At 48.5% G+C, this 16,784-nt stretch overlaps 1 protein-coding gene across 1 annotated transcript in view; it reads right to left on the bottom strand.

Moving 5' to 3' along the window:
* The window catches only part of LOC140371860 (uncharacterized), a 27,045-nt gene extending 12,626 nt beyond the window's left edge, over positions 1 to 14,419 (bottom strand). Inside the window, exons 1-8 of the mRNA XM_072459090.1 lie at positions 13,990 to 14,419; positions 9,688 to 9,724; positions 8,204 to 8,244; positions 3,679 to 3,769; positions 3,379 to 3,502; positions 2,540 to 2,693; positions 1,422 to 1,777; positions 64 to 775 (exon numbers count right to left, since the gene is read on the bottom strand). Of these exons, the coding sequence (XP_072315191.1) occupies positions 64 to 775; positions 1,422 to 1,777; positions 2,540 to 2,693; positions 3,379 to 3,502; positions 3,679 to 3,769; positions 8,204 to 8,244; positions 9,688 to 9,724; positions 13,990 to 14,077 (1,603 nt within the window). The 5' untranslated portion in view covers positions 14,078 to 14,419. The remainder of the gene's footprint in view (positions 1 to 63; positions 776 to 1,421; positions 1,778 to 2,539; positions 2,694 to 3,378; positions 3,503 to 3,678; positions 3,770 to 8,203; positions 8,245 to 9,687; positions 9,725 to 13,989) is intronic.
* Positions 14,420 to 16,784: the final 2,365 nt, after the last annotated feature.

Genomic DNA, 16,784 nt, shown 5'->3' on the forward strand with positions numbered 1-16,784 from the left:
GGTAGAACTTGATTGACGCAATGAGCTCCAAAGCACGCAACGTTGTGTAGTGCGATCACGTACCGGGCGCGGCGGAACCTTCCTCTCCGTTTGCCGCCTCCATCTTGGCTCTGGTTCTTATGTCACCGGTGGGCCTCGGGGGCAGCGGCGGCGTGGTCTGCCCCGCGTTCAGGCCTCGTTCCAGGGACTGTCCTCCCGCTCTAGCCCTGGGCGCGATGGAGGGTCTGGGGGGCAGTTTGGGCTGGGACAAAGTAGGACTAGGTCTCGGTAAAGGAACGGGCGCCGTGTAAACCGGTTCGATGTTCAACTCCGCCGGTTCGAGAGCCAACAGCAGCTTTTCTGAGGTTTCGCCTTGCTCCGACGTGCCCGAGCCGTGTCCGCCATCCTCCAAGAATCCTTTGCAATCCGCTGTGTTTGATACGTCGCCGGTACTTGATGTATTTTTCGGTTTCGGCGAGACAATGGGAGGTTTGTTTTGCGGTAACCTCGGTCGCGGTTTAGGCTCCGGCCGTTGCTTTGGCGGAACACAAGGCTCCACTCTCGCTTCTTCAAAATTCCCATTGTGCATTTGCTCGAAGGCTTGGATCCGCGCCCTTAGCGTCGCCATGTCGTCGTCGTCGTCCGGTTCCTGGTCGGTGGCCGCTTCCTGGTTCGACTCGTCCTCGCTTTCCGATTGGCTGGCGCTGCGTTGCTCCGGGAAACCCCAGTCGTCTGTGCTGAACGCCTCCAAAAGTTCCTGCAAGTATTTCCCACCTGTCGCGTCCTGGTTTGAAGCCTGTGAAATAAACCGATGAAAACAATGAAAGTAAAGAAATAAACTTTACATTTTGAGTTAAAAATCAATATCAGAGTACGCGTTAGCATGTCACGATAATTACTATATCTGTCTCCCAATTGTACAAAGATAAGATTTGGAACACTTCAGGCAAAGCAATAACATGTTCGTATGATGTGGAAGGAAAAAACATGAAACTAAACTATCACTAGCTTTTTTTGGGAGCCAGGATGAAGTGATGTTTTGCGAGGCTGTCCATTACATGAATACTTGCCCCAGAGATGTTCATTGAAGGTATTTTCAAAGCTAAACAGATGTTATTGAACATGACATAATGTTCATGTTAACCTTGCTGCATAACAAGTTAAATATGCACAATTTAGCCATTTTTAACATAAGTTACTTTGTTCAATACACCAGCAGATTCAGTCCTAGCGCCCTCTGCTGGCAATTTGTATAGAAATCTTTGATGTCATGTGTTGAAGGAATTTCCAAGACAGTTATACTAAGGCTAAGGTGTGGCAAGTTGTTTATAAAGCCTAAATAATGCATAATATGGTGGAATATTTGAATTATATTATTGCTCTATTCATAATGGATCATACAACTTACACTTTAACATGTAAATTCAATAATTAAACAATACCTGGCCGTTAGATCTGGCTGCTAGCGTCTTCAGCCCGTCCTCTCGGAGTTTGACCAGCGTCTGAACTTTGACCTCGTCTCTGACTGGCTGGAGGTTGATTTTGGACCGCGGGCGGGGCCTCGGGAGCTGCTGCGTGGGCGGGGCCCGAGGAGCCGCCGCCAATTGATCGGTTTCGGCTTCGGACAAGGCCAAAAGTGACGAGGAGCGGCGATCAGAAGGTGTTTGAGTGGATATCGAGGACGCAGTGTCGCCGTTCGGAAGAAAAGAAAGCGGTCGATCCAAAGTGACGTCGGTGTTTGAGGGTTTTGGCGTGGAGTCCGGCACGGAGGGTCTCGGCGGTCTCAGTGGTCTTTGAACTGCGACAAAAGCACAGAAACGCGTCAAACGTTTATTTTTATTGCACTTAACACTTGCAGTTGATCGTCCAAGAAAAAGTGCAGGGATTCAATAACCTACAAAACCAACTTGCCGTTTTTAATTAACATTTTTAAATACCGTATTTTCCGGACTATAAGTCACGCCTTTTTTCATAGTTTTGGCCGGGGTGCGACTTCCTTATATTTATACTTATATACTTATACTCCAGAGCGACTTATATGTGATATTTGTTTTTTTCCACACTTGCAACCGCATTTCATACTCCAGTGCAACTTATGTTTTTTTTCCTCTCTATTATGCATTTCTTGGCTGGTGCAACTTATACTCCGGTGCGACTTATACTCCGGTGCGACTTATACTCCGGTGCCGGTGCGACTTATACTCCGGTGCCGGTGCCGGTGCGACTTATACTCCGGTGCCGGTGCGACTTATACACCGGTGCCGGTGCGACTTATACTCCGGTGCCGGTGCGACTTATACTCCGGTGCCGGTGCGACTTATACTCCGGTGCCGGTGCGACTTATACTCCGGTGCGACTTATACTCCGGTGCGACTTATACTCCGGTGCGACTTATACTCCGGTGCGACTTATACTCCGGTGCGACTTATACTCCGGTGCAACTTATACTCCGGAAAATACGGTACACTGAGGCGGACAGTTTTTTGTATTTTATTGCTTTCGTGAGGTGTTGTAAACGTGGGGGTGTACATGAAATACCTTTACTCTGTACACACTTTACCTTGCGTGTCCCGTGCGGCGCCGGTGTCGGTCTGCGTGGCGATGGTCGTGGTGCAAACCAACTGTTGCGGAGGCGACGGACGAGCGGCGGCGGCCGGAGCGATCGCCTGCTCCTGGTTCTTCTCCCGGATCACCTCCTCGTACGACGGGGGAGGCTGCGGAGGAGGAGCGAGGAGTGACTTTAATCCACTGCGTGCAAAAATATCACAACCTTTTTGATACGGTTTCTGCATGCTTTTGTCAAAATAAAAAAATTAACAGGAGTAGTAGTGATTTTCCAGTGCTTGAGATCATGCAGAAGAGGAGAGACTTTCAGATTATATAGTTTTAGCCGACTACATTAATAAAACAATATAGATAAATTAATGTGTCGCATCAAACCAACAGTTTACACACCCTCGCTTCCTTCATAGCAATTATTATTCATTATCCATCTTGCAGCACAAGGTTATATTGATATGTGGCCCTCTGAATAGACGTCTTCATGTTAAATTAATAAATAATAAGTAATACATAAGAATACTTCATGGATTAGTCGTCACAACGAGATGAGAAATCAAACTTTTGTAGAATCCAGTTCAGAGCGAAGCGCAGGGATTGTTCCCTTGACAAACGCAGTCACCATTTCTGATTTAAAACAAGCCTGTGTCGCCGTGTTTGATTGAGTCCATTTGGGGCGCTTCACCTTTGTCTTCCGCTGAACCGTCTGATCTACCGGTGCATTCGAGCGTAGAGGGAGACGGTTCAAGATGGATCCAAATATTGCTCCACACGGCACGTGGGACAGAGCCTGAACTGACTGTAGCTTCAACTCGGCAGCCCCGACACTAGTGCGTTTACCTGTATGTCGGGGGCGAGCGAGGGGCCCCAGATCTGTGCGGCCGGAGGAGGAGGAGGAGGAAACCCGGCGCCAGGAAACCAGGAGGAGATGGGCTCCGCGGAGAGGATGGTGATCTCCGGCCGTCTAAAGAGGACGCACAGGGTTTAGGTCGGCACTCCTCTACGTGGCAAAGGGCGGCAAGCTTAACATTGTAGGCTCGCGTTGATTTAACGTACATTTGTTGCGACTTAAACCAGTCAAAACGTCCAGTTGTCGCTTTGACGTTCTCAATTTAGTACCAATTATTACATTTTGATTACCGTCTGTCTCGCTCTCGCTCCCGTTCTCGTTCCCGCTCCCGTTCTCGGTCTCTGGGAGGCGTTTCCGACAGAGAGGTCGATCTGTTCGACGCTGGCAAAGACAAAACAACACCAAGTAAACAACCGCTTCATCATCGTGTAGAAGTACCGTATTTTACAGACTATAAGACGCACCCTTTTTCCTAGTTTTGGCCGGGGTGTGACTTATATATGATATTATTCATTATTTTCATACTGACAACCACAAGAGGGCGCTCTAGGCTCTAAGCGACGCAGAAGAAGAATCTGCACTTCCTCTTCCTCTGGAGTTTGTGGAGTTGTTTAGAAGTGACACAGAGGAAGAAGAATTCAATGGATTTAGTGATTGGGGTAAAACTGATGCTTTGGTAAACTTGTTAGCATGTTCTTTGTGCTATAGTTATCTGAATAACTGTTCATATGTTACGTTAACATACCAGACACTTACCACAGTTCTGTCTGTGCGTCATGTAGCTGAAGGTGTTAGCGTTAGCATACGTACACCTATTCACCATGTTCTCACATCTGTTATTATTTTAAGATAAGATAAGATAAGATATTCCTTTATTGTCCCACATGGGGAAATTTCATTGGTGCAACGCAGGTAGATACAGAGGTAGATACAGAAGAACAGATCACTTATAGGAAGTCTGAAAAACACTTTCAGTAGAAGATCTCCTATAAATAAATAAAAACTCCCATAGACAAATAAATAAATTAATACCATTGCATGTGATCCCGACAGTAGTTGCACACGAATATGTGTCACGACAGCACATAGATTGCACATGAATTTCACAGTAATTGCACATGAATTCCAACAGCAATTGCACATATGACAGAATTGCACATCAGTATTAGGTTAGGTCAGTATTGCGAGTGTTCAGTACTAACAGTTTTTGTTATAAAGTCTGACAGCAGCAGGAAGGAAAGACCTACGGAACCTTTACTTCACACATCGAGGATGGATCGGTCTCTCACTGAAGCTGGTCTCCAGAGCGGAGAGAGTGTCCTGCAGGGGATGACACTCATGGTCCAGCATAGATGTGAATCTAGCCAGGACCCTCCTGTCCCCCACCTCCTGCACCGAGTCCAGAGCACAGCCCAGGACGGAGCTGGACTTCTTGATGACTCTGTCCAGCCTCCTCCTCTCCCTCTCTGTGATGCTGCTGCTCCAGCAGATCACACCGTACAGGAGGGCTGATGCCACCACAGAGTCGTAGAAGGTCTTCAGGAGTGGCCCTGTCACTCCAAAAGACCTGAGTCTCCTCAGGAAGTAGAGCCGACTCTGGCTCTTCCTGTACAGTGCGTCTGTGTTATGAGTCCAGTCCAGTTTGTGGTTCAGATGAACACCCAGGTACTTGTATGAGTCCACTCTCTCAATGTCCCGTCCCTGGATGTTCACTGGTGAGGGGGCAGTGGGGTGGCGTCTGCGGAAATCCACCACCATCTCCTTGGTCTTCCCCGCGTTGATGAGGAGGTGGTTCCGCTGACACCAGTCCACAAAGTCCTGCGCCAGTCCCCTGTACTCCGCATCATCGTCGTCCGTGATGAGTCCGATGATGGCAGAGTCGTCAGAGAACTTCTGCAGGACACAGCTGTCCGTGTCATGTCTGAAGTCTGCAGTGTAAAGGGTGAAGAGAAAGGGCGCGAGGACAGTGCCCTGGGGGGCCCCCACACTGCAGGTCCGAGTGTCAGACACACAGTTCCGGGCTCTCACAAACTGGGGTCGGTCTGTGAGGTAGTCCAGGATCCACTCTGCCAGGTCATACTCCACACCAGCCGTCTCCAGCTTGTCCCTCAGGAGCAGCGGCTGGATGGTGTTGAAGGCGCTGGAAAGATCGAAGAACAGAATCCTCACAGAGCTGCCAGGCTTTTCCAGGTGAGAGAGAGAGCGGTGCAGCAGGGAGATGACGGCGTCCTCCACTCCGATGCCAGACCGATATGCAAACTGCAGCGGGTCCATGGCTGAGCTCACGGTGGAGCGGAAGTGGTCCAGGACTAGCCGCTCCAGTGTCTTCATCAGGTGGGACGTGAGAGCCACTGGCCTGAAGCTGTTGAGGTCTTTGGGGCGCGGTGTCTTAGGCACAGGTACCAGACAGGAGGTCTTCCAGACCTGTGGTACCACCCTTAGCTTCAGGCTCATGTTGAAGACATGCTCCATAACTCCACACAGTTCATCTGCGCAGGACTTAAGGAGCCTGGGGCTGATGCCATCAGGTCCTGCTGCCTTCCTCACTTTAATCCTCTTCAGCTCACTCCTCACCTGTGCTGCTCTGACAGTCAGTGGTTGGCAGGGGGACCGTGTGCTGGGGGGATGGGTGAGTCCAGGCGAAGTGGGGAGCTGATGGTCTGGGGCAGATAAGGGAAGAGGAACAGATGCAGGGCATTGTCCAGCTGTGGAAGAGGGAGCATGCAGCTGTGCAGGGGGAGGGGCGGGTGACCGATCAAACCTCATGAAGTGAGCATTTAAATCATTCACCCACTGTAGATCCCCCTCTGTCTGGGCAGGGGGGATTTTGAAGCCCGAGATGGGTTTTCAGGCTCCTCCACACTCCCTGAATGTTCTTTTGCTGCAACTGCTCCTCCATCCTCCTCTTGTAGCCGGCCTCAGCCTGCCTGATCTTCCTTCTCAGCTCCTTCTGCAGTCCCCAGCTCCTCCTTGTTCCCTGACCTGAAGGCTCTCTTCTTCTCCTTCAGCAGAGCCTTCAGTTCACGGTTAATCCATGGCTTGTTGTTTGGAAAACACTGCACCGTCCGGGAGGGAACAATGTTCTCAAAACAGAAGTTGATGTAGTCCGTGATGCACTCTGTGATGGTGTTGATGTCCTCCCCATGTGGGTCATAAAGCTCAGTCCAGACAGTGGTGCTGAAGCAGTCCCTCAGAGCCTCCTCGCTCTCAGCAGACCACATCCTCACCTCACGGGACACCACAGGCTGCCTGCGCACGATGGGTTCATACACAGGCCTCAGATGTACAAGGTTGTGGTCCGAGCTGCCCAGGGGAGGGAGGGGGGAAGAAGAATAAGCCTCCTTGGTGTTGGCAAAAAACAAGTCCAATGTTCTATTCTCTCTGGTGGGGCAGGTAACACTGGGTGTATGTTGGTAGAACAGAAGAGGGAGAAGCTTGGTTAAAGTCACCAGAGATGAGGAAGAGAGCCTGTGGATGCTGTGTTTGCAGCCTACAAGTGCAGGAGAGCAGTGCTTCACAAGCATTTTCAGCATTGGCAGACGGGGCCACATAGACTGCGATCAAAATCACATGTGAGAACTCCCGGGGCAGATAATATGGCCTCATGCCAATAGCCAATAGTTCAATATCCTTGTTACATAGCTGCTCCCTCACTGTGCAGTGTTCGGGTTTGGACCAGCTCGTGTTCACATACACCGCCAGACCTCCACCTCTTTTCTTCCCGGATTCTCTCGTTCTGTCCGCCCGCAGCAGATGAAAATTGTCCAAACCTACAATAGAGTCTGGCATTTCTGCTGTTAACCAGGTCTCTGTGAAAATCAAGACGCTGCTGTCCCTATAAATCCTCTGGGACCGCATGAGGCTCGCTATATCCGTCATTTTATTTTGAAGGGACCTCACGTTACCCATGACTACGGCGGGAACAGACTTCCTGTTTGTCCCTCTCTTCTCTCGGAGTTTACGTCCAGCCCGTCTGCCTCGTTGCGTTTTCCTTAGGATGTCCACCGGGATAACGTGACGATCTCCGGGTAAGACGACTGTTCTCCGCAGTTTCATGAGTTCCTCCTTTGTGTAAACGCGGTACGGCGCCGGCCGGGGGGCGGGGCCGGAGCCGGGGGACTCAGAGCCAAGACACATCACAACGACACGACGAAAACACTCAATCCAGCCGAATAAAGTCAAAACAAGTTAATTTAAAGCGATTCCTGTGCGTGTCCCGATCGTTCGTGAAGTTCCTCTTTCATATAAACGTGTACATAAACGTGTACCGACGACACGCCGTACTTTAGCGCGGCCGGAGGGCGCGGGGGGGGGCTGGTGGGCTCGCTCGGAGCTAGCTCACATCACAACGAACGCAACGAACGCAACGAAAAACGCTCAAATCCAGCTGAAAAAAGTCAAAAACAGTTGAATTAAAAAACGCGTGTCCCTATCGTACAGTAAAATAGAAAAAATATACTAACTATATTTACAAAATATAGGAGATAAAGCACAATAAGTGTGAGAAAGAAGAGAGCGTTTACACCGGGCAGCCAGCTGTACCAGCGCCTCATGACGAAACTGCATTTTAACTGCATTTCAAGATGAAATGTCTGTTCTTGGTCTTGGATTATATCAAATACATTTCCCCCCAAAAAATTCGACTTATATATGATTTTTTTTCTTCTCTATTATAAATATTTTGGCTGGTAAAACTTATACTCCGGTGCGACTTATAGTTCGGAAAATACGGTACACTGAGGCGGACCGTTATAACATTAACAAAACGCGTTAATCACGATCGTTATGTTGAGAAAGTAGTTACAGAGTACTCACTTCTCTTGATGGCGGCTCGTATGGAGGAGAGTGGCCCCTGGCTGCAACGGAACGACATTACAGAAAGACAAATGTGACAGTTAATTATCGTTAATTAAATTCTGTTCATGGTCTAAATAACAATAAATGTCTTGTCATAATCAGGGCTGCAACAGTTGATCGAATCATTGTGACTGATTGTAGAAATTACTAGTTATCTGACTCTAAAACGCACAACCAAAGACCTTTTTGTAACAAAGACGGCAGCGTTATTAAATATAAATGTCAAAAAAGAATGAACAGTTTTAGATTTTGAGCAATATTACGCTTTATTTGTAAATATTCTCAACCTAGAAGCCTTCAGTCAGCATATTTCAACATTTTTTGGTTGAAATGTATTAAAAAAAAAAGGCTAATGTGTTCAATAGAAATAAGGTTTGACTAGTCTGAAATAAGGCAGATTACGATTGGGCTGAAACTCTATTGGACCGTAACTGCGGGTTGTGATTGGACGCTGGTTTCCACGGTAGCAGCAGTTATTCAGTCCCCGTGTTGGTGAAATGCCTTTAACGGAGCGCTGTGTCTCTTCAGTTACAGCGAGCTCAAAGGCGTCGCGTGAACCCGGGAGCTTTAAACTTTAAAGAGACGTGACCGAGACGACAGAAAAGATACAAAAAAGACAAGAAATGTAATGTTGCGTTAATGCTGCTGTATACAACTACTGTACTCATTGAACTAAAATGCAGTTAAGATAAATATTTTGAAATTTAAAAAAAAAAAAAAAAACAATTTAATCATCCCCAAAAATTTTTTTTTTCAGGTTTATAATTTCACTTCCTGTTTGTGGTTGATGACATCACACTAGGAAATTGCCCAGAAAACACCGGGAAAAAACTCTAATGTCACAACTTTTTTTTATTTGGCAAATAGAAATATGAGAGCGACTATTTTGTTTATTTGAGGTTTAGAGAGTCAAAAATGTTGTTTGTGTAATTTATGCATAAACTTTGACTGGCATGAGTGTCCCTCCCTAGTGTGATGTCACTTCCTGTCATTTTCTACAGATTTTTCCATGTTTTCTCCTCAAATACCAACTCGATTGGTGTAAAACTATAATTTATATGTACAACAGGTACAAATACACCAGGAATCAGCATTTCTGAGGTTTAAACTACAAGGTCAAAGAGAAGATTCAACATCAGTTTACCGTCATCACCATTTAAACATCGTGTTTCTGACTGCATTTGACATCTTTTTTAAAAAACGATATGCGATTTAAAAAGATCAGAACTAACAGAATTGCTTAAAATTGCTTTCTGCCGTGTCCAAATCCTACGTCGTCACAAAATTTAGTAACGACTTCCTTTGAGACGACATAAAAATGCATCGGTTTCCAGCATGTCTTAGACGAAAAGCAGATTTCTCCCAAACAGGAAGTGGCTTTATATGGGATTTATTTATTTATTGATCTATTTATAACGATGATCAGTTGAAAAGTGCCCCACCTGAGTCGATGCTCCGGTTTACGCCTGTTGGGACGTCCTGGGGAGACAAGACAAAAGAAGGATTTACCATTAAAGTAAACGGTACTTTCACGTCGTACAATATGAGCGCATCCATTTGACGAGTTTGACAGGTTTGTAGTGGGAAGCGTAACCACAACTGTAACCATTACTCAAGTAGGAAGTGTAAAAACTACGAATACAAAAGCCAATCGAGTAAACGTACGTAACATCCACAGCGCCAATCTTTTTCGGATATTCAGACGCCGACGACTAAATGACGGCATCAAAACTCGAAAACTGAATTGACCGGCATCACAAAGAAGCGATTTTCAGGCAAACTTTAATCACATGAGTTTAATATTTCCAGCCTACCTCGCGTGTCGCCTCCTCGTTACAGTTTAATCTCACTCCGGGTCGGTTTATCGCAGCGTCGGACGCCAAATCTACTCGAAATCCTTCTAGTTTTTAGCCTTTTTTCGTACTTTTCCCCCTCCCTTCTCTCGTCCGAGACCCTCTCTGTGTCTCAAAAACGCCAAGTGGACAGGCAGTTTTTTCCATGCCGCTCTGGGATTGGCCGAGAGGAACAAGGAAGTGGCGTCGTGATTTGCTAAAGCTGGAGTCTGCCTGAGTCATCGCGTTTTTTCCCCTTTTTTTTTCCCACCACTTCCAGATGTTTGTCCAGGAGGAGCAGCAGACTCAAACAAATGTTGAACTAAGCACTTTTTAGCACTTCTTTATCAGTCGACTGATTATTTTTTGGGGTATTTCATGAATTGAGGCCCCCCAACAGCAGAAAAGAGAAGACATGAAGCCAGTTATTGTGAGATTTGGGAGTGACGCAAGCGTTTAACCTGCATTTTTACTGATAAATATACCATTTACTTGTACTTTTCTGTATAAATATTTGTAACTGTGCGATTTCCTGTGATCTCGGGGTCATGTCAGGGCAGATCGGGTCAAACACATAGTCAAATCATCACTTTAACCAATAAAAACATCTGCGATTGAATAAAGGCAAGCGAGGCGAGTTTAATGCCACACTGCGGAACATTACGGGCCGACACCAGAAAAGTTACACGCCTTTTTGAAAAGCCTGTTTATTAAAAAGGAGCTGTGAGCGCGTGGTTTTGCCGGAGGCGAGTTCCAGACTTTTATGACGCGTCGGTGTGAGATGTTTCAGTTCGCTGTTGAAACCGAGATCTAAAGCAATGCTAAACTACGCAGAGGGATTTTCAGAAGCTGTGATAAGGAAATAAAGGAAGTGAAATAATAATGCCCACGTTTTTGTTCCATGTTGATACTTGTGATTATTCAGGTCACGGTTTGATCAACTTATAAAACAAATTACATCTGCTCTACAAAAACGTTGCGCCTCAATGTGTATTTTTTTGTGTGGCCGTTTATGTCATCAAACTCTTAACAGCGTTCCAGCTTCGCCCGTCCTTATAAGTCGTTATAGACGTGTCTCGATACGGATAGAGCGAGTCCTTCTCCGCAGGGGTGTACGTTTACGAATCGTTGACACTCGACAACCCTCGACGACAAGCTCCAACTGGTGCGGCTTCCAAACAGTCTGGGTGTGTCTCTCCTCCACATTTGGCTCCGCGTCAGCAAATACTAAGTCAAATCTAAACCGCACGGAGCAAAAAGGACAACGACCAAACCAGGCCGAGAAGACGGACGTTCAATGTTTCTCGGTTTAAACGCAACGGCGGCACGTTTACGGACAACGAAAGCCGCCCAAGCACTTTGCATAGCTTTGCGTATTCGGTCTCCGCGAAATGTGAACTCTCAAGCTTCCCAACGAGAAACAGAAGAGAAGCTAGAGGACGCCGCGAGGGAATGAATCCCAGGCGCTTCCACGGCGATCGGAGGCGGCGCCGATGCCAAAGCGGAGCGGTGCGTCGTCGACTTCGCACACGCTCTCTCCGCTGTCATCCCGCCGTTTCAGCCGCATCGCCTGTTAGCCCGACCTCCGCCGCAGCAGCAGAACAAACACCCTTTTGCCTCTTCTTTCAGCGCCGACAGAAGCGATGTTGTCACGACCTCCAAGGGTCAAAGCGCCATCGTTTCTCCATTCGACTGTTCAACTCATGCACCGTCTCGTTTATTATTAATACTTAAAATTCATTGTCCATAATGCGACTAGATAAATGATATTGTGGCAGATCCAAGTTTAAGTCCATTTAAAATACTAGACACTATAGCTGTGGTTCTCAAACTGTGGTCCATGCATTATATACCCCTGGGGTACACGCGCTCCTTTGGGTAGTACATGGATTCCTCTGCAGGTCAGATGTTGAATTTAATCCATATTTTTGTCCTCCTTTGGTTTAGTCTTTGTAGAACTATTGACCTTATAACGCCCCATCCATTTTTGCCTCTTTCCGCCGCCATGTCGCTTCCGTTGCCATGTTCGCCATGTCTCTTCCGTCGCCATGTTCGCCATGTCTCTTCCGTCGCCATGTTAGCCATGTCTCTTCCGTCGCCATGTTAGCCATGTCTCTTCCGGCGCCATGTCTCTTCCGGCGCCATGTCTCTTCCGGCGCCATGTCTCTTCCGGCGCCATGTCTCTTCCGGCGCCATGTCTCTTCCGGCGCCATGTCGCTTCCGTCGTCATGTTCGCCATGTCTCTTCCGTCGCCATGTCGCTTCCGTCGCCATGTCGCTTCCGTCGCCATGTCGCTTCCGTCGCCATGTCGCTTCCGTCGCCATGTCGCTTCCGTCGCCATGTCGCTTCCGTCGCCATGACGCTTCCGTCGCCATGTCGCTTCCGTCGCCATGTCCGCCATGTCTCTTCCGTCGCCATGTTCGCCATGTCTCTTCCGGCGCCATGTCTCTTCCGGCGCCATGTCTCTTCCGGCGCCATGTCTCTTCCGGCGCCATGTCTCTTCCGGCGCCATGTCTCTTCCGGCGCCATGTCGCTTCCGTCGCCATGTTCGCCATGTCTCTTCCGTCGCCATGTCTCTTCCGTCGCCATGTCGCTTCCGTCGCCATGTCGCTTCCGTCGCCATGTCGCTTCCGTCGCCATGTCGCTTCCGTCGCCATGTTCGCCATGTCTCTTCCGTCGCCATGTTCGCCATGTCTCTTCCGGCGCCATATCTCTTCCGGCGCCATGTCTCTTCCGGCGCCATGTCTCTTCCGGCGCCATGTCTCTTCCGGCGCCATGTCTCTTCCGGCGCCATGTCTCTTCCGGCGCCATGTCTCTTCCGGCGCCATGTCTCTTCCGGCGCCATGTCGCTTCCGGCGCCATGTCGCTTCCGGCGCCATGTCGCTTCCGGCGCCATGTCGCTTCCGGCGCCATGTCGCTTCCGGCGCCATGTCGCTTCCGGCGCCATGTCGCTTCCGGCGCCATGTCTCTTCCGGCGCCATGTCTCTTCCGGCGCCATGTCTCTTCCGGCGCCATGTCTCTTCCGGCGCCATGTCTCTTCCGGCGCCATGTCTCTTCCGGCGCCATGTCGCTTCCGTCGCCATGTCGCTTCCGTCGCCATGTCGCTTCCGTCGCCATGTCGCTTCCGTCGCCATGTCGCTTCCGTCGCCATGTCGTGTGACTAACGAGTCCACAATGCACAGATTTCCTGGGCGGCCTGAGAAGGACTTTTCGTCTGTGTAGAACTCATCTTCTCTGGAGGTCTGCAGCACCTAAGCTCACTAATACATAAACATTAAGAGCAATCGTTTAGTCCCATTTCATACCGGGGAAGCTGGTGGCATCAGGAGGCCAAATGTTGTCTTAGCGAAGAGTTTGAGAACCACTGCTCTGTCGTGATAACCGCAGCCAAAACAAGTGAAATCACAGTTTGTGGCGATGAGACAAGGGAAAATGAGAGGTTAACCTTGCTAAAAATAATCTTGCAGAGCAGCAGCCTTGGCTAGTCTCATGTCTGGTGTTTTCTTTTCTTTCAGACAAGGACATACCAGGCCTGTTATATCGACTAATCCTTAAAGTTTGAGTACAACAAGATTTATCCTCAGGAGCCTCATATAAGCAACTTCTATGACTAAATATAGACACTGAATAAGTACTCAGGTCTTTAAGTATCGCTGCTAATGTTTACTCCGGGATCACATTTAGGCTAATTGTGCCATAGTATTTATCTTTAATTAGCCTAATCTAAACAAGTTTCAATTCACTTTCAAGTCCAGCGTGTGCGACCTGGAGCCATTCCACGCACGAAATAGAAAAACACGCGTGCATTTTAAACGACCCGCGTGCGTGACAAGTCGTTTGTTGACGTTTGTTGACGCGAAACAAGACAAGTTTTCACGCGAGGACGAGACGTGACGTGCGCGGCGCGTTTACCTCCGGAGCCGGGGGCCGGTCTCCTCGCCACTTGCTCCCGACTTTCCCTCACGTTTTCCTCGTCGTCTTCGGAGCGAGCCTCGGCCATTTCGCGTCCCCTTCCTTCCTCCCTCCACCACCGCCTCCTCCGCGGCTCTTCCTCTTCCCCGTGGCCGCGTTTGACGTCCTTTTTCCGGCTCGACTCAATGACAACACATCGCTACTTCTTCTTCGTCTGTATTGTTCTTGTTTTCTTCTTCTTCGCGTAGTTGGCGACAGCTGGAGCAACAACGTTATTCTACGACGCACGACCCAAAACAAGTGCGTAAAAGTGACGGGGAAACGCGTAAAAAAAACCGAAAATCGCGTTTGAAGTCGGGGGAAGTTTGAAGGCGACGTCCGCGGGGTGAACCGGGTGAAACGCCGGGTGTTGTTTCGCGCAAGGAGCCGCGCGCGGAGGGACCGACTTTCGCTGGGAGAGTTTCTTCCGAGTTTTGCGCGCGTGCGTGTGTGTGTGTGTGTGTGTGTGTGACGTCACGGGCCGTGGATGCGCGCGCGCGGGTTGCCAGGTCGGACCGGAACTCCGCCCGTTTCAGCGCAAAACCAGCGGCGGAACGTGAACACGCGAGCCCAGAAACGGGTTCGAAACAGACCAAAGTCGACTGTTTAGCGCGATTAGCGGCAAATAAATGACTGACAACTGCAGCCTGTGTTTCTTGACTTTTCATTGGTTGAACGGCGTCATGTGATCACTTGCCGGTGTTGTTTACGTGTGACAGTCAGGTCTGGTGACTTCAGATGCTCACGGACCTCCTCAGATCAGAAGTACAAGGAGAACGTAAGTGTCATTAGTGTCTATTGCAAATGGGAAAGGATTCCGGTGACATATTTAATCAACATTAAACTTACTAAAACCCTGCCCATATCAAATACTCAATCTAATAGCAGTGTTGTGCTTCAACAGAGCAGCAGGAGTTGCCCTGCGACGGTTACGTGTGTTTTATGATAAGGTCGGTGAGGATGGGACAATCTAACATTTCTGTGCAGACTTTGCCTCTGGGGAAGTCTGTCCCTTCAATGTGAATGTAAATCCTGGGTAAGGATTCAAAATTGGATGAAGATGAAATCTGACACATAGTTTTAGCATTAAACTAATACAATAATTGCTGCCTGTGGTTGTATTTGGGCTGTGGAAATAATTTAGAAACATTATAGCATAATATTGAAAAAAAGAACTGAACTAGTTCAGTTTTTGGAGCTGTGAACTTAGTTCAACATTTTGAATTATGAACTATGAACTGAACTAGTTCATTTTAAAATGTGTGAACTATGAACTGAACTAGTTCATGTAGAAAGTAAACTTTCCCAACACTGCAATAATGTTCTAATCACTGACTTAAATATATCAATGTTTAAATAAAAAAGGTCTTTGTTTTATTCACATGAATGTGCGAAGTCTACAATTAAAAATAGACTTTATCAGAGTGTGGGCAAAACAAGCAGATCCTGATATATTTGTATTCTCTGACACATGGTTCACCTCCAGGATCTCAGACGCTGACATTTCATTGGACAGTTCTAATATATTCCGTTGTGGTAGACCCAGTAAAGGAGGTGGAGTAGCAATATTTATAAAATACTGTTTTACTGCATCTGTAAATACCAAAGTCTCCAATTCATAAAGTTTTGAATACATAGATCTAGAGGTGGGTCTGGGTAAAAAGAATACTGGGAAAAGACCTCCATCTGCACCTGTAGGGGGAGCTAGAGGGCTTCTTTACCTTCCTCTACACTTTTGATAAGTCTGAGTTACTTGTTTTAGGTGACAAGAACATCGACTGGTCCAAAACATCTGAAAGTCTAAAAACTATTGTAATGAATTAAACCTCACACAGCGTATTACTGCTCCCACCCGACCTGACCCTAAAGACCCACTTAAAGCAACATTACTGGACATTATTGTAGGCAACAAGACTCAACAAGTCCTATAGAGATCATTCACGTGACGTCACACGACCGCTCCCCACGCTCCTCCAGGCTCCCCCAGGCTCCCCCACGCTCCTCCAGGCTCCCCCACGCTCCTCCAGGCTCCTCCAGGCTCCTCCAGGCTCCCCCAGGCTCCCCCACGCTCCCCCAGGCTCCTCCAGGCTCCTCCAGGCTCCTCCAGGCTCCCCAAGGCTCCTCCAGGCTCCTCCAGGCTCCCCCAGGCTCCCCCAGGCTCCCCCACGCTCCTCCAGGCTCCCCCAGGCTCCCCCACGCTCCCCCAGGCTCCCCCACGCTCCTCCAGGCTCCCCCAGGCTCCCCCACGCTCCTCCAGGCTCCCCCACGCTCCCCCAGGCTCCCCCACGCTCCTCCAGGCTCCTCCAGGCTCCCCCAGGCTCCTCCACGCTCCTCCAGGCTCCCCCACGCTCCCCCAGGCTCCCCCACGCTCCTCCAGGCTCCTCCAGGCTCTTTTGGCCATGTTATCCGTCCTCAGTGCGTGGTGTCCCCCTATACAAGCCCATTCTATACCGCAGTCTGTCTGCTTCGATTTACAACGAAACACGGTTCGAAGAGGCCCAACGCCTTATTAATGATATCGCACGCTTTACTATTATCACAATGGTGAAGGTATGTGTGGCAGTTGAGTGCAGCAACCGGGAAGATAAACGGAGAGAAGTTCTATCGGATACCAAGAAACACGGAAATAAGAGCGCGATGGACATGTCTATATATATTTAAGTCTATTGTGTTCTGCGCACGCTGTAGAATTACCATCAGTTTTATTCAGGCGCAGACCCTTTGTTGATCTGAAGTTCAATCAGTTGTCACTCACT

This window comes from Eucyclogobius newberryi, unplaced genomic scaffold, assembly GCF_026437365.1.
Source record: "Eucyclogobius newberryi isolate DKJ021-1_F unplaced genomic scaffold, fEucNew1.0.hap1 SCAF_22, whole genome shotgun sequence".
Classification (NCBI taxonomy): domain Eukaryota; kingdom Metazoa; phylum Chordata; class Actinopteri; order Gobiiformes; family Gobiidae; genus Eucyclogobius; species Eucyclogobius newberryi.